At 46.4% G+C, this 26370-nt stretch overlaps 2 protein-coding genes and 1 long non-coding RNA gene across 11 annotated transcripts in view; 2 read left to right on the top strand and 1 right to left on the bottom strand.

The window, feature by feature from the left end:
• The window catches only part of WEE2 (WEE2 oocyte meiosis inhibiting kinase), a 32415-nt gene extending 23964 nt beyond the window's left edge, over positions 1 to 8451 (bottom strand). The window contains exon 1 of the mRNA XM_036111338.2: positions 8107 to 8451. Within this exon, the coding sequence (XP_035967231.1) occupies positions 8107 to 8451 (345 nt within the window). The remainder of the gene's footprint in view (positions 1 to 8106) is intronic.
• Positions 1 to 12570, top strand: part of LOC144379609 (uncharacterized) — a 41181-nt gene extending 28611 nt beyond the window's left edge. The window contains exons 3-7 of one of the 4 annotated variants that reach the window (XR_013442903.1): positions 8399 to 8532; positions 9342 to 9480; positions 10482 to 10593; positions 10817 to 10990; positions 11074 to 12570. This is a non-coding gene — a long non-coding RNA (uncharacterized LOC144379609). The remainder of the gene's footprint in view (positions 1 to 8398; positions 8533 to 9341; positions 9481 to 10481; positions 10594 to 10816; positions 10991 to 11073) is intronic. The other 3 variants (XR_013442904.1, XR_013442905.1, XR_013442907.1) reach the window with 3 other exon arrangements.
• A 4811-nt stretch (positions 12571 to 17381) lies between these two features.
• DENND11 (DENN domain containing 11) overlaps positions 17382 to 26370 on the top strand; it is a 43855-nt gene continuing 34866 nt past the window's right edge. For 4 of the 6 annotated variants that reach the window (XR_013442902.1, XM_036111346.2, XM_078059655.1 and 1 more), the window contains exon 1: positions 17716 to 18006. Coding sequence is in view for 4 of the 6 variants with exons in the window: in XM_036111346.2 (XP_035967239.1) it covers positions 17739 to 18006 (268 nt within the window). In the remaining 2 variants the exon portion in view is untranslated. Of the gene's footprint in view, positions 17536 to 17714; positions 18007 to 26370 lie in introns of those variants that run through there. The other 2 variants (XM_036111348.2, XM_036111347.2) reach the window with 2 other exon arrangements.

The following is a 26370-nucleotide window of genomic DNA, read 5'->3' as shown; positions in this document are numbered from 1 at the left end:
TTGCTGATGTTTTCCATGGATTAAGAATGACAGGTTCTCCATGGCATTTTGGTCCATTCGCTGGCACCCATTAGTCATCTAGAATGCAGTGGGGAATTTGAGGGACACCAGCATTCCTCCAAGGCAAGGCAGTGTTCATAGCACCTTCTTAGAAGGATGCCTCTGGTCACTTTGACACTAGAAACCTCGGACATATCCTGCATAGATGCCACGTAGGAGGCAGGGGGGATTTTTGGTAATAAACCTCTACTTTTCTAGGAGCATGGGATCTTTAGTTCCCAAGTATCCTCCCTTGGGATGCCTTTTAACCTACTGGAATCAATTCAGATTGCAAGATCTAAGAAAGAAAAAAACTGATCTTCTTCTGTAACATTGCATGGCCTCGGTACTCCTCGGGAAATGAGGGAAAATGGCCCATTAATGGACATTAAACTTTAATACGATCTATCCGATCTCTTTTGCAGGAAACAGGGCAAATGGACTGAGGTACCCTATGTCCAGGCCTTCATGGCCCTAAATCAGGATCCTGATCTAAGGGCCTCTTGCAAAATGTGTCTAACCACCAACCAGGTTAATAAACCCCCTCTGGACATACTGGATGAGGATTGTCTAAATAGGCCCATTTCTCCTAACAAACCTGGGTCACTGTAGAAATCACTGGCCAATCCAAACAAAGAAGACACTGGCTCTGTTACTCTCTCTCCTCCTTATAAACCTAAAGACCCCTCTGCTCCCAGGCCAGATGGACATACCAGGAGTGGAACTCCCTATCTTCTAGGATTTCTACCTAAATATGGATTGCATCCTCTTAGGGAGGTTGCTAATGGAGAAATGGGCACAGTTAGTCATGTTCCATTCTCCATGGCAGACCTGGCTCAGATAAACAATTAGGACGATATTCCGAAAACCCTGTTCTCAATTTATGAGGACTTTCAACAATTACCTATTATTTTTTATTTGACCTGGTGAGATATATACATCATATTAACTCGTTGTTGCACCCCTGAGGAAAAGAACCATATCTGGGCAGGGGCTCAAGAATTTGCTGATGAAGAAGCAGTCAGAGATAACCCCCTACCCATCATTATCCAGTAGGGGGCACTGCTGTTCCCAATACCAAACCTTACTGGAGTTACCAAGATGATAGACAGGGAAGGGAAAGACAAGACCAGATGATCACTTGTTTAATAGAAGAAATGAAAAAAGGATTCTCTAAAGGATTTATAAAACTCAGGAAGTTACCCAAGTTGCTGATGAAAATCCAGCTCTATTTCAGGGCTGTTTGATAGACACCAAGACACCATCCCTAAATACACAAATCTGGACCCAACCTCCTCTGAAGGAACAACTATATTAAACATGCATTTTTTAGGTCAGTCAGCACCTGACATCCACTAAAAATTGGCTAAAATGGCTTTAGGCCCTCAAACCCCCACCCAGCACCCACTAGAGGTAGCTATTGGGGTCTTTTTTTTTTTTTTTTTTTTTTTTTTTTTTATTGAGAGAGATAATGATAGAGAGCATGAGAGGGGGGAGAGTCAGAGGGAGAAGCAGACGCCCCGCTGAGCGGGGAGCCCGATGCGGGACTCGATCCCAGGACTCCAGGATCCTGACCTGAGCTGAGCTGAAGGCAGTCGCTTAACCAACTGAGCCACCCAGGCGCCCTATAGGGGTCTTTAATAATAGAAATATGGCCGTTAGGCAAGAAAAGGACTGGAGAGCTAAAATGCAGGGTAAAAAACAGGCTCAAATATTGGCTGGCACTATAGCGGATTCCCCACAACACCAGACTAACCAGGGGCCAAAGATAAAGCCGGTATCAGACGAAGGAGCAGGTGAGATCCCATGCTACAGGTGAGCCCAAGTCGGACAGTGGAGCAAAGAATGTCCAAACAAAGGCTCTCCACCGGGGCCATGTCCTGTCTGTAAGAGAGAAGGACATTGGAAATCAGGATGACTGAGCCCCAGGTTACCCTGGATGTGGAAGGTACGTTTATCAATTTCCTTATCGATACAGGAGTTTTACTCTTCTTACTCAGCCCTGCTTGTCTTTCTAAACATAGAATGGTTGGCACAGAAGAGAAAACTAAAACATGCCTCCAGACAATGCCTTTAGCCTGTACATACAAAAACCAGTTGGTTACTCATGTTTTCCTAGTCCTTTCATCTTGTCCCACTCCATTAGTTGGATGAGACTTAATGTATAAACCAGGACGCAGGTTTGCTCTGACTAAAGGGGACAGCTTGTTCTCTTTAACACCCAGAAAACTTAAACCTTGCCCTGATATCCCTCCTAATATCTGGAAGGAAGTAAATCCACAGGTCTGTGATTGGCATGAGACTTAATATTTGTTTATTAATATTGTTTATTAAAGTGACCTTAAAGGACCCAACCACTATACCTCATAAAAAACAAAAACAAAAACAAAAAAAACAGTATCCCTTAAAACCTGAGGCAGAGGCTGGGTTACAACCACTTATTGATACATCTCTTAAAGATGGTATTTTAAAACCTTGTCAATCTCCTTATAACACTCCCAATTTTACCAGCAAAGAAACCAGATGGAGACTATCAGACGGTACAAGATTTAAGAGCTATAAATGAAGCAGTGATGCCTATTCATCCCATGGTGCCAAATCCATATACTATTTCTCACCCAGGTCCCTGGTGATGCCAACTGGTTTACAGTACTTGATTTATTTTTTTCCTAAAGATTTTATTTATTTATTCATGAGAGAGAGAGAGAGAGGCAGAGGCAGAGGGAGAAGCAGGCTCCCCGCGGAGCAGGGAGCCCCATGGGGGACTCAATTCCAGGACTCTGGGATCAAGACCTGAGCCGAAGGCAGACGCTTATGAGCCACCCAGAAGTCCTTTAAAAGACACCTTCTTTTGCATCCCTCAAAGTGAAGAAACACAGCCACTAATTTGCTTTTTAATGGGCCTCACCTTCAAGCCCACAGGCTGTTCCATTTAACTTGGATAGTCTTGCCACAGGGATTTAGGGACAGTCCTCACTTTTTCCAGGGCTGCACTTAGCAAGGACCTCCGTGATATCTCCCTGCTTCGAGGGACTATACTTCAGTATGTGGATGGTATTTTCATCTGTAGTCCCACAAAAGAAATGTCTGATAGCAGTTCTATAACTTCACTTAATTTCTTGGCAGACAGAGGATATCGTGTCTTCGCTAAAAAGGCACAAATATCGAAACAAAAAGTATAATATAATATTTGGGGATACGAGCTAACACCAAGTCACCCTACCCTGTCTACTGACAGAAAAAAAAAAGGCAGTATTAGATCTTGGACCCCTAGCTACAAAAAAACCAACTCTGTACTTTCCTAGGTATGGCAGGTTTTTGCCCACTGTGGATTCCTGGATTTAGGTTCTTAGCCAAACCATTGTATGATTCAATTAAAGGCCCTGGTAAAGAACCTTTACTCTGGATGGAAGGCCCAACAGACAGCCTTTCAAACATTAAAAGTTAAGCTTTCGTCAGCCCCAGCTTTGGCTTTACCAAATTTAGAAAAACCTTTCACTTTATATGTAACAGAAAAACAGGGACAAGCTTTGGGAGTTCTTACCCAGAAATTAGGAAATGAAACAAAACGGGTGGGCTATTTTTCAAAGTCACTTGATAATGTGGGTGGCTGGCTTGTCTTCAAGCAGTGGCTGCAACAGCCCTCCTGGGAGAAGCAGCTTCCAGACTTACTCTGGGACAATTCTTGATGGTGATGACTCCACATCAGGTCCAAAGTGTCCTAGAGACCAAAGGCCACCAATGGATGACAGGATACCGGCTTACTAAATACCAGGCTATGCTTTTAGACATACCTGAAATAATACTGAAAGCCTATCAAACTTTATGCCTGGACCTGATCATCCTACGTCTATGCTAGAACATGACTGCTCAGAGATTATCGATCTTGTTTTTTCTAGCAGACCAGATTTAAAAGATTCCCCTATTGAAAATGCAGATGACAATTGGTTTGCTGATGGCAGCAGCTTCATGGATAAGGGAGAAAGAAAAGCCAGATATGCTATAGTTAGCTAAGACCATTGAGGCAAAAGCCCTTCCAATAAATACTTCTGCTCAAAAGACTGAATGAATAGCACTTACCCATGCTCTTCAATGGCAAAAGGCCTAAAAATTAATATTTATACTGACTCCAAATATGCTTGCCTGGAGCTACATGCCCATGGGGAAATTTAGAAGGAAATGGATTATGATTATTATCAAGCCATAACTCCCCAAATATGAGCCTGAAATAATTACTCTTCTTGAGGCTATACACCTATCTAAGGAGGTAGCTATAATTCACCCCATTTGACACCCCAGATGTCAAAAGGATAGGATCTTGAAATCTAAAGGAAATAATCTAAAGGACCATGCAGCCAAGCAGGCAGCACAAAATAAACAAATATTAAGTCTCATACCAGTCTTAACTCCAATCAAGTCCATAACTCCAGTCTATTCAAACCAAGAAATTCACATGGCCCAGGAACAAGGAAATTCAAAAAAGGCACAGAACTGGCTTGTTAATAATGAGGGGAAAATCTTTATATCCAAAAATAACTCATGGAAGGTAATACAGGGTTTACACCAGGCTACTCATTTGGGCAAAAATGCTTTAAAACATTTAGTTAAAAATATATTTGATGGAGTGAATTTAATAGCTATAATAAAACAGATTGCCAATCCTTTGGGCACAAGTAAATCCAGAAGGTGCAGTCTGTGCCCCCCGCCCCCCTCCCCCACCGTTTTTGAAAGCAGTCCAAGGCCATGGAACATAGCCAGGAGGGGACTGGCAGCTTGATTTCACACAAATGCCTCCTCACAGAGGCTGTAAGTTCCTACTAGTGTTTGTTGATACTTTGGATAGATCGAGGCCCTTCCATGTAAAACTGAAAGAGCCACAGAAGTAACCAAAGTTTTGTTGAGAGACCTTATTCCTAGATTTTGCCTTCCACAATCCCTAAAGTGACAGTGGTCCTTCTTTTAATCATACTTTAAAATGACAACTTAGTCTAGAGACCCAGAAAAACTGGGTTACTCTCTTACCAATAGGACTTCTTAGAATGAGAACTGCTCCAAAACAATCTCTAGGACTAAGCCCTTTTGAGTTACTATATGGAAAACCATTTCTTACAGTGGACCTGTTATTAGATGAAGATTATAATACCTTATTAAATGGTTCACTCAAGGCTGGTTTAATTCATGTTACTTAATGGGTATACTGATCACATGCTCCCAAAACCTGACTTAACTATAACTGAAAGTCAGTCCCATGTAAGCCCCAGAGACATAGTTTGTTTAAAAGATTGGAAGTCAAATACAGCAGGGGACTTCAACCCAAAATGGAAAAGTCCATATTGGGTTGTATTATGTACTCCCACTGCAGTAATATTAGAGGGACCCTCTTCCTGGACTCATGTACCTCCTTCCCAGGGAACCCATGAACAAACTAACGTGCCTTCTTACTCCTGTGAACCTGTAGAAGATCTCAAACTCGTCCTCAAGCAAGGATTGAAGACGGTCCTTACCACCCACAGAGTTACTTCTTTGTCCAAATTGGACTCAGCTGCTTCTGCCTTCCATAACTCACCTATAGGTTCCCCGACTGGACAACGTTGACCCATAGGTAGGGACGTCTCTGTGCCCCTATTCAACAGGAAGAAGCTACAGAAGATGAGATCTTCTGTCTTCAACAATCTTAAAGATTTAAGGGTCAGGGTTGTTCGGGGGAGGGGGTGGGGAAATGATGAGAGAAAAGGCAAGCTGAGGGCAAAACATGAACTGACATCCCACTAAACCCCCTCCTCTTAAGGTGGGATATATATATATGTATATAAAACATTCCTCGGGCACTAGTAACTGCCTAAGAACAAAGGCAGGGGAATAACAAATGGTCAATTGAGAAAGATCACAGTCATGTAGGACATGAAACTCCACTAGACTTTGTAACTGTCTTAATGATTTACAAGAAAAACACAATCTTAATAATAGACCTCCAGTAATCTATAGACTCAGTTTTCTGGAGCCCTAAAGTCACCGTCACCTCCACAGGCTAGAAAACCCTATATAATCAGTCACTCCTCACAATCACAATGTAGCTCTTTCTGCCCACGGGTCCTGTCCCTGTGCTAGAATAAAAACACCTTTTTCCACCGTACAAGGTCTCTAGAATTCTTTCTTGACCATTGGGCTCAACGATCCTGCATCAGAGTCACTTAGCAAATCCTAAACATCTCTCAGTTTATCACTGTGCACCGCTGACATAGTTCCGGCCTTTCTCCCTTGTCAACAGATCTGCTGTAAATACCGCTCTGCCCGCGGGTCTCTCCCACGCCTTGCAGCCTGCACATGAAGGCCAAATTTTCCAAAAGCCCTCTGATCAAAACCATTTAATGAAGGTTTCAGAGCTTTCAGAATAAAATTTCGATCTAGCTCCTGCCTACCTACTCTGACCTCGCTGCCTGCACCCTCCCCGTCCCTAGCAACATGCAATTTCTAGGTGTGACATGATCTTTCCCCTCCTAGCCTGGTAGCTGCTTTTCCCTTGGCCTCAAGTTCTCATTCTCTTCTTTACCTGGATCGCTCTAGATCATCCTTGAAGACCACTCTCAGAGTTGACTTTCTTTGGAAAGGCATCCCTGATCTTGAGACTTAATTCCCAATTCTTTCTCATGCTGCAGCACTCCCCCGGCACAGCTAATCTGAACTTCACTGTCTCAGTTGTTTATCTTAATTCATTTTATGGGCACTTTTTGACACAGTGAAGGATTTGCCAGCAGAAGGTCTGATATCAAGGTGCTCCGTCTTAAATGAATGAATGAAATAGACATACCATGTCATTCTTCCTTGCCTGCCTACTCTTGCTCAGAGCCACATTCCTTCAGCCCACTCTCCCACTAATTTACATACATCAAAACCATTCTCAAAGCACCTATCACATAGTGTCTATAGGTACATCTCCTCTCTGTCTCTATGCTGATTGTAAGCGCTTTGAGGGCAGAGACCGAGTCTTGTGCTCCTTGCCCACACTGGGTTCTCAAAAAATAAACGGACGATCGATTGGTTGGTGTTGGGACCATTGGAAAACCCACAGGTGGACACATAAGCACAGTAACAACAAACTTGTCTATGATACAGACAAGAAGCTTAGTCCTTCCTGGTGGATGTGATGTGCATACTCAGCAGGAACTAAAGGGACCTGCCGACAGTGACTCTGTCTGCCACCAGAAGCACAGATGTTGTTAGGACGGCCTTATGTACCTCCAGCTGAGCCAGCAGAAAGCGGAGCTCATACCAATCCTGAGGCTCACACAGCATGGCACTGGGCTGTCAGAGCCCTTCCCTGGCTTTCATAATGTGTAGATGTAATAGGAGAATAATCACAGCAAGAATAAAGGACTAAGTGAACTACTTGGGACCTTTGCCTATTCGTCATCCCCAGCTTATAAAGAAGTCTCAGCAAGTCAACACTTTGCTCACATGTAAGAGCCTGCCCCTCACTAGACTGAAGAATGGGGGGACTTCCTTCGGGGAAGAGCAATAGCAGAGATATGTGAATATGTTCAAACGGGGGATGTGAACATTCTTATAGGAGGAAATATTAGTAAATAATTACATAAACCTAGAGCCAGTTGGAGTAATGGAAAGAATAGCAGTCGACGAAGACCAAAAGATCAGGTTTCTCGTCTTCCCTCTGCCATCGGCTGAGCCAAAAGCCAGTTTATCTCTTGGAACCCGGATTTTCTCCCATGCAGAATGCATCATAGGGCTCTAGATCTCAATATTCCTTCCACTTCCAATATTCTTTAGCTAGGAATATTTTTTCCCCACCAAGATTTATTTGTGGCCCACACCAAATAGTTGCTGACATCAATGGTTTTGAGAAGACAGCTAGCAAGGTATTTAGTTCTGTTTTCTGGCAATTTAAACTCTTCTTCATTTTCACCAATAAATACATAATTGAGGAGATCCATAGCCCATGAGACAAGTCGGTCAGATACACATACACAACCACGTCCTGCTTCTCCATCCGCTGAGCTGAAGGAACACAGATCTTGGCGGCCAGGTCCCCTTGCCCCACAACTTACTTACTTTGGGAGTGAAGGGGCTCTCACAATGCAGCAGCTTGCTCCTGCCTTCTGGCTGGGCTGGGGTCTCTGGACCTTTGCCAAAGCCTGACACTGGAGTCCTCAAAACCTGTTCTGGACTCATCTTGCCTTTTGCCTGAAGGGTGCCGACTTCATGGACGCTACTAAGGGGAGGCCTGGGGGGTGTGAACTCAGCCTCTGAGTCCTGACCTTCAGCCCTGTCTGAGGTTTGGCTCGGGGCCTCCCTGCTCTCCTCTGCCTCCTTCTGCCCTTCACTCTCACTCTCTTCTCCACAGTGGGAAAAGTTCAACTTCTGCTTTAGTTCTTTGTTAATACTGCAGTCCTCCATCGCAGTCAGAGAGCTTTACGGTGCAGGCAAGGCCTATCAGACGGGAACACTACAGAGCTGAAGTAAGGGGGAGAAAAGACTGTGAGTTGGCAAACCCCCCCAGTCATAGCCTGCCTTTCCCTCTGCCCACTCACAGCTACACAGAGGCATGCCATTAATTTGCTCCCTTAAGTACCACATATCTGTAAGACTTCAGCTTACCCTTATTTCCAGTCTGATTAAAAGCTCCAGTGACTCTTGGAGCAACTAAATCCAATTTATGTATAGAACTCTTCTGGATATCCCATATAGTCTCCCTCAACCCACGTGCTACAAGATACTGGTGAGATAGTTGGATTCCTCTAATTTAGCACAGCTTTAAAAATACCCACTAGCCAATTCGGGAACAAGCTCATTACTGGAAAGAAATCATTTTCACCCGTTTCTACCTACCGTTTAGAAACATCATGCTCTCCTGTCTCCTCCAACCACCCGGTGGCTAACCGCAGTTAATTAAACTCAGCATCACCGGGATAGCATAATCATCCTTAAAGAGCCACTGACTTATCTTGGCTGGAGTTCATCTCCCTAGCAGAGAGACGCCTTAGATTCCTGCCAGGCACACCTGCCCGAATTCAGGCATTTCACGCCCTCCACCCACCCCCAGGTATCAGCAGTTAAAACTTTTAGGGAATAGGACGAATTTCTAAACTGATAAAAGCCTAGAAAGATCAGCGACACCTAGAAGCGGGTATGTATCACTTGAAAACAGCAATTACTTTGTCCTGAAATGCCTTATTTTGTTAAAAAAAAAAAATTTACTCTTTAACATACAGTATTTAGTATTTACAGTATTTAAATTATTAATACAGTATTTACAGCATTTAAATCATTTAATTTCTTTCTTGGAGGGGCTGCTCGGGTAAAAAAACTCTGAAGAAAAAAAAAGCCACCAGTATCACTTTATAGGAGAAACCGTGTGAAAGCCCGTCCACGGAAAAGGAAAATGATACACAGGAGCCCTCCTGTACTTCAGCGGGGACTCTAGAGGTACTGGACACATGGACTGAGTTACATGATAAACGTGGGTGGAAGAGAGACGTACTGAGGATATTTTTAAAAATATTTTATTATTTATTTGACAGAGACACAGCGAGAGAGGGAACACAAGCAGGGGGAGTGGGAGAGGGAGAAGCGGGCTTTCCGCAGAGCAGGGAGCCCCATGCGGGGCTCGATCCCAGGACCCCGGGATCATGACCTGAGCCGAAGGCAGATGCTTAATGACTGAGCCACCCAGGCGCCCCGGTACTGAGCGTATTTTGATCTTGGCTGAAACAAAGTTAATTTCTCTTACAGTCTTTGGTTACCCGTTGCCCATCACCTGTCTTCCATTTCCTCTCTCTTCGTTAAGCCCTCCATGCCTTTCTCCTCTCCCAATCTTTCCCATCTCTGACCTGAACTCATGAGGACGTTAATCCAAATGAAAACTAACTGGGAGGATGTGAAAGCACTTTTTCAGCTAAAAGCCTTCTCAGGCTCCAGCTTTATATAGGTGTGCACACCACCAGATCCTTCCTTTCCCTTCCCTAGCCCATCCCGCCCACGCTGACCTTCCCAAATCATTCCACAGGAAATCCTGTTGCCCATAGCAGGCAGAAGCTCACTGCCCACCTCTGTCAGGGTCTCCCCATCCCACAGGGGCCAGAGACAAGAAAGTCATCACCAGGGAAAGGAGGACTCAGGTTACAAGTAAAGAAATTGCTATGAACTGAGATTCTGCAGTTGGGAGTGAGTTTGTTGTTCACAACTATCACAGCAGGCCATGTGATATTATTCCTTCGCTACAGCCTGGATGTTGACCAGTGTCCCCGTCTCAGGCCATGAGGTGGGGAAGATACTCCCAATTTGGAGACTCCTAATTTAGAATGAGGGGAATTGGGTGGTTGCTGACCTTGATGGCCCAAGGGGATCCCCGGAAGCACGCGTTTTGCCTCTGGCCCACAGCCTCACTATTTGGGGTGTCATGCCTCACTCTTGTTCTTTGTTCTCAGTTTTCTGCACATTATGAAGAATTCCCTCTTTGAATTTGAGAAACAAGACAGAGGATCATAGGCGAAGGGAGGGAAAAATGAAACAAGATGGAACCAGAGAGGGAGACAAACCGTAAGAGACTCTTAATCTCAGGAAACAAACCGAGGGTTACTGGAGTGGAGAGGGGTGGGAGGGATGGGGTGGCTGGGTGCTGGGCATTGGGGAGGGTATGTGCTATGGTGAGCACTGTGAATTGTGTAAGACTGATGAATCACAGACCTGTACCCCTGAGACAAATAATACATTATATGTTAATAAAAAAATAAATTAAAAAAAAATTTCCTCTTTGTTTCAGTGCGTGTTAATACCCTAGGCATCCATCCCAGGCACACAGCTTCACATCATGAGACGAGGGGTCAAAGCGGAACGCAGAAAATCTGTGGCAATAAGGGGAAAAGAGGGATTTTTTCCTTTAATACCTGACACGTAGTGGGTGTTCCCTAAGTCATTTTTGAATGGACTTGGGAAGGTAAAATTAATATATCTCAGTTTTGTTTCAAATACTCAGTGTTTGACTTTTTAAAAGTTTGAATATTTTTCTTATTGTTTCAGGGGTTGCTGCAGTGGAGAAAAGCAACGTTCCCAAGGAGTCAGATGTGGAAGGAGGAAGGCAGCTTTGCATCTCAGGGCTGAGATCCCTAAGCCCGGTGCTTGGGGGAAGCTCTCTCCCACTGCTGAGTGACGAGAAAGCTAGACTCAGAGCCCCACTCTGACCCAACCTTGGTGCTGAGGCCTCTGAAACACTAATGGGAAGAACAGAAGCAAGAAAGTCTGTCCATTCAAATTGGTTTAGAAGAGGTAGAAACTCATACTCAGCTTTGGGGTAGACTGTTCCTTTGCAAAAGTGAAATTAAGGCCATGGAAAATGAGTTATTTGTTTGAGAGTCTGTGGCTCCAAGGAAGGACATGCTGGCCTCATTATTCCCTCAGGAGGGAGAATTGTGAAAGGAAAAAAAAAAAAAATGCATGAACAAGCCAAAGCGAAGCTCTAGCACAATATTTATGGAAGACTAAATTAAGACTGAGTCATTCCAGACCCTGAAAAATACCGGTGTTGTATTATGGTATATTTGATGAGACTGCCCCACGGGGACCCATTGGGAGGTCTGGGTTCCCAAGCAAGAAAGGGACATTTTTTCCTCTGAGGCCTTCTGGGAAGCTGGCAGGCTCCAGGACAGGAAGCAAAGACTTGAAGGGGGCTGGGGCTGCAAGCAATGTTCTGGGCCTCAGACTGTTGGGCCTGGACTCTGAAGACTAGAGACAAACCTGAGGGAAGTCCAGGGTGGTGTAGGGGAACGTTGGCCTTGGTCACCAGAACTTGCCCTTGGGAGACCACAGTGCAGTGGTCAGCATTCTCAGACTAGGGCCTGTGGGCCTCGCGGACTTGGGGAGGAATCCTCTCTAGCTCACTGAGGAAACCAGAGGACTAGACAGCATCTCTGAGCTCCCTGCCCATCCCAGTCCCATATTCTTCCTTCTCCTTAGCTCGCTCAGTGTCTCATCACAACCGGAAGTGTTGCTTCATCCCTGCAGAGGGAAGTTTGCAGTAACTTAGTGAAGAGCAGACTATGTTCATCAGCAACCGACATTGGCCAGCTCCCGGGGCAAATCCACCAGCAGCCGTGACCGGTGTGGGCCCACGGCAGCAGAGCATGTCAGGTGCTCCTGACTCCTCTCCCAGCCCAGGGTGCTCAGCAAGCCCAAGAGCCTTGAAGGGGACCTTCTCTTGACCTCCTCTCCGCACCCCCAAGAGAGAGTGCACAGCAGCAGACACCTGTCACTGGCAGGGAATCCAGTGATAATTCTATAAATCATTAACCATACTTTATATTTGGCCTTCCACGTTTCTCGTTTCCGAGTGCTTACACAGCTGTATCTACTAAATAGCATTGACAGCAGAGCGGAATTCCAAGGAAAGGTGGTGGGCTGAGTAAGAGGAAGCCTGGAGGTCATTTTAAAGCCTCATTAATTCTTCTTGTTTTGCTTTTTCTTGTGGAAATGTTCAAACATACCAAAAGTAGAGAAAATACAGTATAATGAGTCACCATGTATCAGTAATGTAGCTTCAAAAATTATGGGCAGCTGTAAAATCTTGTTTCATTTGTATCTGCAATTTTGTTGGAGGGGGTGGGTACTGGAGTTTTTTTTAAGCAAATCACTGATACCATGTCGTTTCACTCATGAAGACTTTAGTGCCATTAGTAAAAATCCTCAGAATCATCTATTCTCTTCAAATCTACTATAAATCTACCTGATGAATAAATCAGATTCTAACAAACTGCTTCTCTTGCCAAGATGTCCCATTTGCTAAGACTAGAGGATGTCTGTCAAAATAGCTTTTATAACAGAGACATCCTCCTTGTCCACTCACAAAGACGTGGTACTCTTCTTAGAACAAGAACAGATTGCTAACGTGACATCCCAATAATTTAGAGACCATTGATGTACTGCCCATATTTTAAGGAGCAGGTAGTTTGAAACTACGGTCTAGACTCGTTAGTCTGCTGGTCTGTTCTCTATTACCCACAGTTAGGAAAATTTATGTGGCACTTGGCCATTCCCAGATTCTCCAAAATTAGAGCAGATTGGGCTGCCTACGTGACCTGGTCCAAGGCCATCCCTGGCCACAGAGATGAGATCTCTGTGTCCCTCCGTCTCTCTCTCTCTCTCTCACACACACACACTCATTGCTCTCATGGGAAGAGATTCGTAGGAATGGCAAAGAGCTGGATCTGTTGTGCCTAGATCTTGACTATCTCTCTGCTCCCAGGGCTGGGGCTCAAGAAGTCACTAGTAACTTGGTCAAACATTGCCAGCCATTTCTTCATGCTTCTGATCCAGTTACAAGATCCCCACGCTGAAGTTTTACCTTCCTAAAACAAACACTTAATGATTTGGGGGAAGTGTGATAAGGAAGAATTACAGCTCTTCCACAGAGGGTAACCACCAGAAACCCTAAAGATAGAAACTGTCAAAAGTGGCTATCCCTGAGGAGGGAGAAGGGTATGGGGGAGGAAGGCTGGAGGAGAAGGAAATTGCTGCTCACTGTATGTCCTGCGTGTAATTTGATTATTTTGCCATGGACATCTACTTATTAAAAGAGTAAAAAGAGAAGACTACCTCTCCTAGAAATAAAAGCTTACAAAACTTGTAAGAATAGACACATCAATGGTAAAGAATACATAAATTAGTAAATATCAGGAATTCAATATTGTAATTTAAAGGGAAATTATAAATCATAGGAATTGAAAGAATTATTCAATAGTGGTATAGCAATTATTGGTTACTAAATTCAATAAAAATTTTAGAGTCTCACTTCATTATCACATTAGCAATATAAACATTGATTAGATTAGGAGATCAAATGTGGAAAACCAATGTATAAACAACTAAAAGAATAAAAGTGAATGTTGATCCAATTTCTGGGTAGGGACCAACTTTCTAAATGTCAAATCAACATAAGAAATCACAAAAAGAATGGATAAGTTTGACAACTTAAGATTTCGAACTTCTAAATTTCATAAAGCAATTAAGCAGCATTGAAACCATGCAATAAATTGGAACTAAGATTAACAAAAATTATGCCAGACAAAAGATTAATATTCTTATTGTATAAAGAACTCATGTAAATAGAAAACAAGAGCATGAAGACACCAGCAGATAAGCAAGCAGAAGGCATCAGGAGCAGAAAGAACAACCACAAATCACCAACATAGACTTTGAAACCATGATTAGATTCAGTCACAAAACATTAATTTAAAAACAAAACGCCATGTTCATCTGACAAATTGGCAAAAAAATATTTCAAATGGCAATATCTAACCGGGGCAAGAATGAAACGAAATTGATGTCCTTATACAACAGTGAATCAACAATTTGGCAAGATTATCAAAAACCTTAAAAACACGAATATATTTTAACCCAGCATTGCCCCCTCTGGCACTCTGCCGTAAATCAACAACCCGAATAGCCGATTACACCTGCCCTGTCACCCCTCCTTCCAGATTTCATTCCTTGCCTGATAGCTGCCTTCCCTGCTAGGCTCTAAGCCTGATGAGAATGGATGTCAGCCTTCTTCGTAGCTGCCCCAGTACTGTGTGCAGGGCTTGGCATATAACGGGTAGTGTTAGTTCAGAGTGAAATCTGGCCAACACTTTAGGCATAACAAAAAGAGGAAGGGCTTGATCGTCCAACAAGGAGAGAATGGTTAAGTAAATTTTCAAACATACGTACAATGGGAACCATTAAAATGATGCATACATGAAGTTCCTAATAGGATGGGAAAATGTTTGCAGTCAGAGGCTATGGAAAAAAAAGAATACAAAACTGACATATGGTATGATGTCAACATAAACAGAAAACTTTTAATTATATCACTTATTTTAAGATGTAGCATTATTTTACATGCCACTAAGAATTTTTAAGTGCCCCAGATGAGGAGTCTAGCACTAGGTAGCCCACATGCAGCTGTGGCAAATAAACGGCCGACACAGAGAAGGCTGGCCAGGGAAACATGCTCGTCTCTACGTTTTCATTGGCCAGAGAGAAGGAAAACATCTCGCCCAAGAATCTGAACTATAAGCCAGTGTTTACGCTAACTTGCATTTTGAATTCCCACTACCAGTGTGGCCCAAAGAACCTCAAGCAGAGAATTTAACTCAAAGTAGTCTCGGGTTGGTGGTGCCTCCAGATGGCTGACAAAAGCAAACACAAATCTCCTCTGTGAGAACTCGACCTCAGTGGGGCTGGCGGCAATTCGGAGTCACCATAGCGATGTTAGCAAGTGAAAAGCTGCACCCTAGAATTGGTGAAACAGGATAAGCAAAATCCTAACAGTGGCCAACTCAGTGGTGAGATTAGAGATCAAAATTACTTTATATAATGTATTTTATATACAGTATATTTTTATATATTATAGATATTTTTATATAATGTAGATATGTTTTTAAAGATTTTATTTATTTGAGAGAGAGCAAGCAAGCACAGGCAGGGGGGAGGAGGGCAGAGGGAGAGGGAGAAGCAGGCTCCCTGCTGAGCAGGGAGTGAGATGCGGGGCTCCATCCCAGGGCCCTGGGATCATGACCTGAGCCGAAGACAGATGTTTAACCGACTGAGCCATCCAGGCGCCCCTAGGTATGTTTTATATAATGCAGATATATTCACTATTTGGGAACATAAATTAATTTTAAAATTTAGATATATGGGCTTCTAGGGGAACTCATTCTAAAATATAACTCCATCCTAGGGTCTCTGAATGTGACTGCCCTGCATTTCCTCTTGCCCTTCACACTCCTTTCCCAGCAGAGCTATTCTAATAGCTAATTTTAGTTTCTTTCCTATCATTTTGTGAAATTCAGTAGATCCAGAGAATATGAATCTGATGGTCAGGTATAAAGCCTCTTTCAGACTGTGAATGTGTGTTAAGAGGCCTATCATCACCATCATTAAAATTTTTGAGCACCTGTTACGTGCAAGATACTGTAGCCAGTGGTACAGAGGTGTGAGTCTCTACTTTTATTCACCTGCTTAGTTGACAAATGTCTGTTGTGCAAGGCTCTGGGAATCTGATGATAGACATGGTGGCTGGTGAGCTAAAACCCATAAACGAAGACTGCGAAAGGCTCTAGGTTTAGGGTTGGGACATTTGAGAATTTTTTTTTTTAAGATTTTATTTATTTGACACAGAGAGAAAGAGCACAAGCAGGGGGAGGAGTAGACAGAGAGAGAGGGAGAAGCAGGCTCCCCCCCCCCCCAGCAGGGAGCAGGATGTGGGGCTCAATCCCAGGACCCTGGGATCATGACCTGAGCCGAAGGCAGACGCTTGACTGAGCCACCCAGGTGCCCCGGGACATTTGAGTCTTCTTTTACATAGCAAATTATATATATAGGACATATATGTAGGATGACTATATATAGAATAGAGACTTATGAGTTTATTTCTTGGTACATACACAACTTGAAGGTATTCAACTAGGGGGTTCAGGATGGAGTTCATACAAAAGATCAGGAAAAAGAAGTCCCTCAGCAGAGAAAGACAAGTCAGAACTGAAACTGATGGCTTTGGAAATTGGCTAAGGATTTTTCTAGGAAACCCCATTTTTATATTTAGAAATACTATTTTGAATGCCTCAACCCTTGAGTGTATCTGGTGGCTAAGTAATCAGAGGAGGTGGGAATAATAGGAATAGCCATTAATATAAGAAAGCATGAAGCCAGGAGAGAGACTTGTTCAGACACCAGATTTATCCAAGGTTCAGGAAGGCCCAGCAGTCTGCTTGCTCTCAGAAGGACCCAGTGGATTTACGCACGGGGTGTCCCCTGGGGGGGGGGGTGTTGATGAAGATTCATACCCTATGTGCCAGAGATACAATGATGATACAATTTAACCCATCTTCCCAAGGAGATCGTCAGTGACGGCCCAGGGCTCCTGCTGCGTCCAGGCCAAAATCTATGACATAACAATCTATTTAGGCAGCTAGCCTAAAGAAGGGGGACTGCTTTCATCGTTTATCTATTTAGCTCAACCTCCCCGCTCCCTACCGCGGCAGGTAAGGGACCATGCACCACCCTCTGTGGAGACTTAGTCGCCGAAATGGAGGAGCCCCGGGCAGGGTCCAGTGAAGGCCAGGGCAGGGCACTATCCAGCTCGTTCCAGGGCACAGCTGACTGGATTAGAGACACAACTACTTCAGGCCAAACACCAAAATCCCCAGCTCCAGGAGGCCAGGCCAAAGTACAAATAACATCAGAACAGCCTGGCTGCCTCTTTTGCTTCACTTCCCAGCCCCGCGCTAGCTTTAAGCACGCTTTGAGGATTATGTAACACATTTCTGTCACGGTCCACATAACCAGAGGAATCACAAAAATGATGGCGTATAAACATGCACGCTGGTACAGTCATCCGACGGGATCCTAGGTGAGAAGGCCCCTCAGCCTAGCGCAGGTGGACCGAGCCAGGTGGCGGCGCGTCCGTGCCACCGGACGTTTCCCGGACGCGGGCACACGCAGGCATCCGTGAGTCCAGACCCCGCACGCAGTTCGGCGAAGCCGGGAAGGGGCGGGGGGGGGACGCCTTCTCCGGCTGCCTCGGAGCGCGGACTCGGGCGGGCGGGGCGGCGCGGGGCAGGTGCGGCGGCCCGCCCGGCCCGGCGAGGGGAGTTCCCGCAGCCCGCCCCTGCGCCCGCCCCTCGCCGCCCGCGGCTCCTCCTCGCCTCGCCATGGTGGAGCGGGGAGACTCGGCGCCGCTGCTGCGCTGGGCCCAGGGCCCCGCCGTCTCCCCGCCGCAGGCCCCGGAGCTGCAGGCTGGAGGCCGGGGCTGGGGCCGCGGCGGGGGCGGCCGGCCGGCCGCGGAGCCGCCCAGGAGGCGGGAGCCCGAGGAGCTGGGCGCCTCCGAGGTGCTGCTGCAGCCCGGGCGCCTAGAGCTGGGCGACGTGGAGGAGGACCAGGTGGTGGCCGTGTTCGTGGTCACCTTCGATCCTCGCTCGGGTGAGAGACGCTCCGGGGGGGAGGGGAGCGAGGAGAGGGTCGCCCACCCCCAGGCTTTGGGGGCGCGGGGGGAGGGGCTCGCTGCGCGCGCACCCGCACACCTGCACCCCCCCCCCCACCCCGCCGCAGGGTTCCCTCGGAGCGAGCAGAGTGCCCCCGCGAGGTCTGGGCGCGGGGCGCGGGGCTTTGTTCCCTGCGCCCTCCGAACCCCTCTTCTTCCCGTCCCGCGGCCCGCGCCCCGCTCCCCGCTCCCCACAGCCTTGTTTGCACTTCTCCAGTGCCCGAGGATCCTGTTTGCGGCCCCGGGCGCGCTGGCTTTTGTTTTCTTGCTTGGCTGAAAGGTTTTTTCCATCAAGAGCAGAAACGCCCCCCAGGTGAACTCCTGAAACGGATTGTATTGAGCTTCCAGGTTCTCTGCTTCCCCGCCCTCGCTCCCCATCACTCACCCCCGCACGGTAACTTTCCAGGCAGCCAAGTTCACTTGCTCTGACAGCATCGTTTGGAGGAATTAGTGCAGGGAGCATTAAGGGATGGGACTGGGGGATTAAGCCGGAGACGGATTAAAGGAGAAGCCTCCTCAACTAGACTCTTTCTGGTTGATTTGGAGACTCAAAGGGTTATCTAAAATAATCTTGGGCTTAGCCACCCAGGAAGGAAGTGTCCAAGTGAACGGTAAGAGACTTCATGGGGGTTCAAAAGTGAGTAAATACGCTCTCTCGGAAAGCCTCAGGTGGTCGGTGAGGGGGCTCAAGGCCCAGCGCATCTGCTCTCAGCACTGAAGGAAGGAGGGCTGGTAGTCCAGGGTCTGGGGTTTTAGGAAACCCAGGTATTTCTTTCTCACCCTAACTCCCCAACGGAGTCCTGGAATGTGGAGTGCCTCTTAGTGAAGGAAAAGAGCTGCTTCCTCCTGGTCCTCCAAGGATGGGTTCTGAAGAACCGGATGGGTTGCCAGGGGGTGGGAGGGGAAGGGTTGGGATCTTCAGATGGCAGAAGACACAGTTTCCTGGCCGGGTCACCGAACTAGGGCCAGGGATTATAAACCAGCAAGACTCAGAAAGAAATAGTGCCAACAGGTGGAGGGACTAGGCCTTTCTGACTCCTTTCTGTTCCTTGGCCCTGTGGCTTTCAGACTTTTTTGACTGTGACCCACTGTTGGAAATTTCATATCACAGTCAGTGCACTCACACACACTTAACTGAAGTTTTATGAGGTAATACTAACCCCCTTCTACACATAGTACATACTGGTATTTTCTACTGTTTGTTTTTTTAAACACCTGCTGGTCATCTGGTGTCATTGGGACTCCCAGATACCAATAATTTGAAAGATTACTCTTTTGACCAAAGTAATCCTTTATTTATTTTATTTTTTTAAGATTTTATTTATTCACGAGGGGGGGGGCAGAGGGAGAAGCAGGCTCCCAAGGAGCAGGGAGCCCGATGCGGGACTCGATCCCAGGATCCTGGGATCATGACCTGAGCCAAAGGCAGACGCTTAACCATCTGAGCCACCCAGGCGCCCTTGACCAAAGTAATCCTATTGCTAGACAAAAACAGATACTTTGTAACTAATAATATTCCTTAGGCCCTACCCCATCACCTGTCAGTAAGTAGATGCAGGCGTGAGACTCATTCTGGGAAACGCTGAAGGATAACTAGAAGAAACAGCAAGGGAACACTAACAGGGCCTGATTCGGCAGTGGTAGCTCTGGCAGCAGGGTGTAGGGAGAGGAAGGAGAAAAGAAAAAGCCTGCACTAACCACAGATGGAGTTGATAAAATGGAAGAGCACAGCAGAGCTGGGACCCTTCCACTGCTTTGTCAGTCCCAGCTGTGACCATCGTTTGGCCGGGTTTGTGTATATGGAATATTTGTGTGTACATGTGATGGTGTGATGCACATACACACAAGGGTGGGTCTGTGGAACGGTTTTCAAATTAAGGTTAGTGTGGAAAGAATGGATTGTAACTGATTGCTAGACACTCTGTGCAGGCATTTACTCTCAGTGGTGTTTCATGTAATTGTGAGCATCATTTATCCCCAGTTCATCCATGAGCAAGCAGACCAAGGATGAGTAAGTAATTTGAAAATATTAACTAGCCAATCCACACTTGGCTTTAAGTCCAGTTGTCTTTCTAGTGTACTGCATTGCCTGAACCTCTGTCCTCCAATTTTTTATCATTACTGTGTCTGGGGAGTAGAGAGGAAGGGAAGGAGCAGGGGGAGAGGACAGGGAAGAGAATGTGTGTTTCACTTTGGTGGGTTTTTGTTTTTTTTGGAAAGCTGTTGTTAACCCTACCCATTTACTTGGCCATTAAGTTACCTGTCTTTTGTCATCTATCGCCGTCCAAGATGGTACTTGGCATCTTGTAGAAATACTGACAGTACCTCTGTAAAGTGAAAATTACATGGTACATCTCCCGAAGTGGAGGTTGGAATGAATGCTCCTGAGGTTTCCAGATCCTCCAAGGGTAGCACCAGGACTCAGAGCTCCTGCGCTGTCCCTTGTGTGATGGGTGAGGGAGTCATGGTCTGGAGAACTGCGAGGCCAACCCTCCGTTGCCCAGTGAGCTGGAGACATCATGGGACCAGGCCACGCTCCTGGTTTTAGTTCAGTGCCCTCCTGACTCTGCTACCGAGGCAGATCTGCCGCGTGTTACTGTTTACTCTTGGTCCACCAGGAGTGGCCAGGTGGCTCGGTTACTTAGGGCGCAGTGCTAGTAACCTGGGTCCACCAAGACTTTTGCCCTTCCTTAGCCTGTCATACCAAAAATAGTAAAGCGAATACTGGCTTCTTTACAAAAATCAGGACGTATCACAGAACTTCTCACGTGGGAGAAATTGTCTGGATTTCCTCTTGCCTGCTTACCTCTCCACTCCCCCATGTTTCTTGCACCTGTGTCCTGTTTCCTTCCCTAGGAGCTCCTCCCTTCTCTCCAGACCTACCCAGTCATTTACTGCCCGGCCCGTGGCAATTCCATTCAGCTTCCCACCTGGCATATGTAACTGTCGGCGCCTGTGCACCCAAGAGGGCGAGAGACGTAGGAGAGAAGGCACAGCTGTGCTGCATCTGGGGGTGGGCGTGTCCTTGCGGTGAAAGGGGTCGAAGAGAGGGTGGGAGGGAGGAGTGGGTCCTGGTTGGGGTGTGGGTGGGCGTGCACACGGCCGGCAGAGCTACGCCTCGTGATGCCCAGTCTGGGGTATGGCAATGAGACACTAGGTTTTCGGTTGGGCATCTGTAGAAAGAATCAGAGAAGAGGGTAGAGGCATAAAGAATATGATTTTCTTTGGATTCATGGCTTGAAAATTATGCTGGCCAATCTATAAATGATGTGAGGACTAGGGACGTCGGGTTCAAGTGAAGGAGAGGCGCTCTCTCCTCTCTCTCCTCTCTCTCCTCTCTCTCCTCTCTCTCCTCTCTCTCCTCTCTCTCCTCTCTCTCCTCTCTCTCCTCTCTCTCCTCTCTCTCCTCTCTCTCCTCTCTCTCTCATTCAGTCTGTCCCTGGAGCAGGGAGCCCTTAGGATGGCCGTGCTGGCCATCTGGGCTACAAAGCTGCTATTGAAACCAGGCCCAGATGCTAACTATGCGAGGCAGGTGGTAGAGGTTTGGCAGCCAGAATCTTGTTTTTTCATTGTGTTCAACCCATGATTCAAGCCCAGATTTTTCATTTGTATTTTGTTCTTTGAGTTTCTAGTAAAATTTTCTTACTTTTTTTCTGCCCTCTGGTGTGTGGGCCTGCGGCGGATAAGGCTTTGTACACAATGTCTGACGCCAGTGAATCACTGGAGTGTTTCTTGATAAGAAATCCACTTTAAAAGGCTACATGCACTCCCCCCCCTCCCCCCCCCCCCCCCCCCCCCCGCCCCGGGCCACACACACACCGAGTTATTTCGTGGGGAGCCTGGGGGGAATTCCTATGCAATGTGTGTGGAAGGCTGAGAGGAGGAGAGCTGAGGTTTTTTAAGATCCCTCTTTTCCCTATGTTCTTCCTGATGAGAAATGAATTACTACCTGTTCCTCCCTCAACCGCTACACCTCAACACCTGTTTAATTCTGTCTCAATGCTCCTGTTTATGTCACATGAGTGTATTTAAGATCACTCACACTAATTTTAACCTCCGTATATTCCCCACGAAGTCCACACAATCCGAGCATTTTCTTTTACGCAGTGGAGATGAGGGGGCCGCGGCAGATTCGGGTTAGGTGTGGTGGCCAAGGCACAAGCCTGGAGCACCGCTCAGGTCGCCTGACTTGCGCGGACAGTAAATGGCTCCAGCCATGGCTGGGGAAGTGACAAAGTAGAATGAGAATGGAAGATTTGGAGCATAATTTTGTGACGCAAAGAGCAGTCCTGAGAATAGCCAGCTCAGAGGGCAAAGAGAGGGCCGGTGCTGCCAGTCAACCAGGAGGGCCTTCGGATGATGACCCGTGCCCCATCCTTTCTCAGTAGCTCCCTCAGAGGTCAGTGGAATACAGTTGTGGTTCATTTCATTCATCCCCCATGGGCAGAATCTTCCCCGGCTACTGGTGATGCACCTGCCTGTGGTTTTCAGGGAGAAGTCCGTTCGTGGCCATCGGCTATGAATTCTGTTTCTTCCCTTAAGAGATGAGAGTAAAGCAGGAGTGGGAGTCATCATGGCTACCAGTTACGGGGGGGGGCCCGCTGTGGCCGGGAGCTGGGCTGGGAGTTTTCAGGGACCTGGCCTCTGATCCTTCCAGCACTGCTCATCCCTGTCATGGTGAGAAAAGCAGATGCACTGAGCCGTTAAGCCATTTGAAGTCATGGAGCAGAGAGCGCAGAGCTCAGTGACAAACTGGGTCTCCGGGGCCTGCCCTCCCACCGCACCCCGCTGCCCAGGGTAACATGATACAGGGCCCGTGAAATGGTACAGTTTTTTCTACCTAAAATTAATTCATTGGAATTCAGCCATGGATTGGCCTAGGGCTGACTTGAAATCACCAGGATTGATTTCTTCCTGCCTTAAGTTTCTTTATACTGACTCTTCCTTTGCTTGGCGCATACTCTCATCCCAGGTGGTTTTAAAACCATTTAAGACCGAAAGTCAATAGAGGCTGTTTCCTTTTCTGGTGTTTGGAGTCTTTTGAGGTTTCTTCCTTCTCTGGCATTTGGTGGCCTCCTAAGGAAATGAGGGGAATGTGCTGTTGGGACTACAAGTACCCCTGGATTCTTGCCTTTCTTCCAGAGACAAGATTCCATTTTACTTCCTGACTGGAATTTGCGGAGGTGTGTATGCTGATGAAAAGAAGCTGATGGACCGAGTAAAAAAAAAAAAACGTATTTTGGGGAGGAAAGAGGGGTGCAAAGCTCCGTCTTGAGGTCAGAAGGAGCTGTAACAGGACCATGAGCTGACACAGCCACTGTTTCTGATGTGAAGACCTCAAGAGGAAATTTTTTTTAATTTAAATTCAACTGAATTAACATAGAGTATTATTAGTTTCAGAGGTAGAGGTCAGTGATTCATCAGTTGCCTAGAACACCCAGGGCTCATCACATCACCCAGTTACCCCATCCCCCCAGCCACCTCCCCTCCAGCAACTCTGGTTGTTTCCGAGGGTTGAGTCTCTTAGGGTTTGCCTCCCTCTCTGTTTTCATCTTATTTTTCCTTCCCTTCCCCTGTGTTCAAGAGGAAATTCGTGATTGGGAACCACGCAACAGGAGGGAGGAGGAGGAAGGGAAGTCACGTGTTTCCCCTTAGCGATCATTTTGGTTAAGATCCTTGCTCTGTCTACTCGAAATACTTTTTTTTTTTGAAAGCCATTTTTTATTATGTTAAACACCATTATATCATTAGTTTTTGATGTAGTGTTCCATGATTCATTGTTTGCGTGTAACACCCGTGCTCCATGCAGAACGTGCCCTCTTTAATACCCATCACCAGGCTAACCCATCCTCCCACCCCCTCCCCCCTAGAACCCTCAGTTTGTTTCTCAGAGTCCATAGTCTCTCGTGGTTCGTCTCCCCCTCCGATTTTCCCCCCCTTCATTTTTCCCTTCCTACTATTTTCTTCTTCTTTTTTAACATATAACGTATTATTTTTTTCAGAGGTACAGGTCTGTGATTCAACAGTCTTACACAATTCACAGCACTCACCATAGCACATACCCTCCCCAGTGTCCATCACCCAGCCACCCCATCCCTCCCACCCCCCACCACTCCAGCAACCCTCCGTTTGTTTCCTGAGATTAAGAATTCCTCATATTAGTGAGATCATATGATACATGTCTTTCTCTGATTGACTTATTTCGCTCAGCATAATACCCTCTAGTTCCATCCACGTCGTTGCAAATGGCAAGATTTCATTCCTTTTGATGGCTGCATAATATTCCATTGTATATATATACCACATCTTCTTCATCCATTCATCTGTCAATGGACATCTTGACTCTTTCCATAGTTTGGCTATTGTGGACATTGCTGCTATAAACATCGGGGTGCATGTACCCCTTCGGATCCCTACATTTGTATCTTTGGGGTAAATACCCAGTAGTGCAATTGCTGGGTCGTAGGGTAGCTCTATTTTCAACTTTCTGAGGAACCTCCATACTGTTTTCCAGAGTGGCTGCACCAGCTTGCATTCCCACCAACAGTGGAGGAGGGTTCCCCTTTCTCCGCATCCCCACCAACATCTGTCGTTTCCTGACTTGTTAATTTTAGCCATTCTGACTGGTGTGAGGTGGTATCTCATTGAGGTTTTGATCTGGATTTCCCTGATGCCAAGCGATGTTGAGCACTTTTTCATGTGTCTGTTGGCCACTTGGATGTCTTCTTTGGAAAAATGTCTGTTCATGTCTTCTGCCCATTTCTTGATTGGATCACGAAATACTTTGAGCTGAACTTTCTAGCGGGCAGCAGGAGCAGCACTGAGGTCCGCTCTCCCAGAGGCTGCACAGAAGCAGAAAGAAGGCTGAGGCAGTCCTGGCTGTCGGGGATAGGACGGCGTACGGCTCAGCGAGCTCAGGAGCCATCAGGCATCAGCCCTGGGAGGCGCCCGGCGCACACACAGCTGCTGGGCTGACCTGCAGAACAGCGAGTGGCAGGTTCACACCATCTGTGCGACCACAGCCAGCCTCAGCCTTGCCCTCTGGCTCCCCCTGGGTGACTGAGCTGCCCGCCCAATAAGCTGGGCAGTCCAGGTGCCTTTCAACAGGGACATATTTTCCTTTGCGTGAGCCCAGCCCCTGGCACATGCTGCCAAGTTCTGCTCTGCCAGTATTTATTGAATGGCTGGCTGGATGTACATAATGCACTTGGCCCCATGTGGCCCTTCCCTATAAGTTGTCTTTGCAGCTAACTGCGAGGCAGGGCCTCGAGGTGGGTCCACGGGTGGCCAAGAGGGAGGAAGGAGAGAAAGAGGGGGAAAGGCACTTGTCATCGTTGACTCCTTTCTCTTTGATTGATGAGCCCTCTCTGTCGAATCCTTCTGGGCTCGCCACAATGATTTTATTTTTGCAGAATCACTTTCCTTTAAGCCTCTACAAGTTGTATATGTAAGCTGGTTTCCAATTTTTTGCAATTAGTGTAATATTTCTGTTAAGCATGACCTTTAGCCACGGTGCCTCGTTATTTTCGATATTACTTATTGCACATTGCCTCCATTATATTTTGCTTTTGCAAAGTCCTTTCTGCTTACCTTCTGTTTTTTCACATCCCTATTATTTACACTGTGTTCCCCAATTTGTGTGTTGAAATTTTTTAAACCTCAGAAAAGTTGGAGGAATAGTGCAGTGAAAACTTAGAGTCCACCCCCATTTGTGGACAACTCTGCCATATTTGCTTCATCCTCACACAGCTCTGCTATGATGTGAAACATGCATTCCTAAAAAATCACTGTGCTGTTAAAGACTTGCCGCAAAAGTCACATGGTTTATGGAGAAGATGGGGTCAGGGCACAGCACTCAGAAACTGTCAGTGACAAGTTTAAAAAAAGATGGGAACCGAATACAAATGGTAGGACAATTTTACATACCGTAACTAGTTAAGAAATACATAAATACTCAAAGTATGGCACTTTACCTTAAGACCTGACTTGGCGTATGAAGGTGGTTGTCGGAAGGGTTGAGCTTGTGATTTATAGTGACGTGGAAGCAGGGCTGTGTGACATTTGATGGACAGTAGTGACCCTAGAAATGACAGGTGCAGCTCCTAACGGTGAACTCGGGTAACGCGTGAGTGCTTGAGGTGTGGAGGGGGGTGCATTTTGTGTATTTCTGTGTGGCTCATTTCAGCTGGGTGCTGTTTTCAGCATTCACGTTGTGACCCTTGTGATCAAAATCACGAATCAGCAAACAGGAAATCCCCTGTGATCAAATTGTCCCCTAATGTATCAAATGCTTTGGAACAAAT

The sequence above is a fragment of the Halichoerus grypus genome, chromosome 12 (genome assembly GCF_964656455.1).
Source record: "Halichoerus grypus chromosome 12, mHalGry1.hap1.1, whole genome shotgun sequence".
In the NCBI taxonomy this organism is placed as follows: domain Eukaryota; kingdom Metazoa; phylum Chordata; class Mammalia; order Carnivora; family Phocidae; genus Halichoerus; species Halichoerus grypus.
The sequence above is the reverse complement of the archived record's forward strand: the minus strand, read 5'-3'. Positions and strand labels throughout refer to the sequence as shown.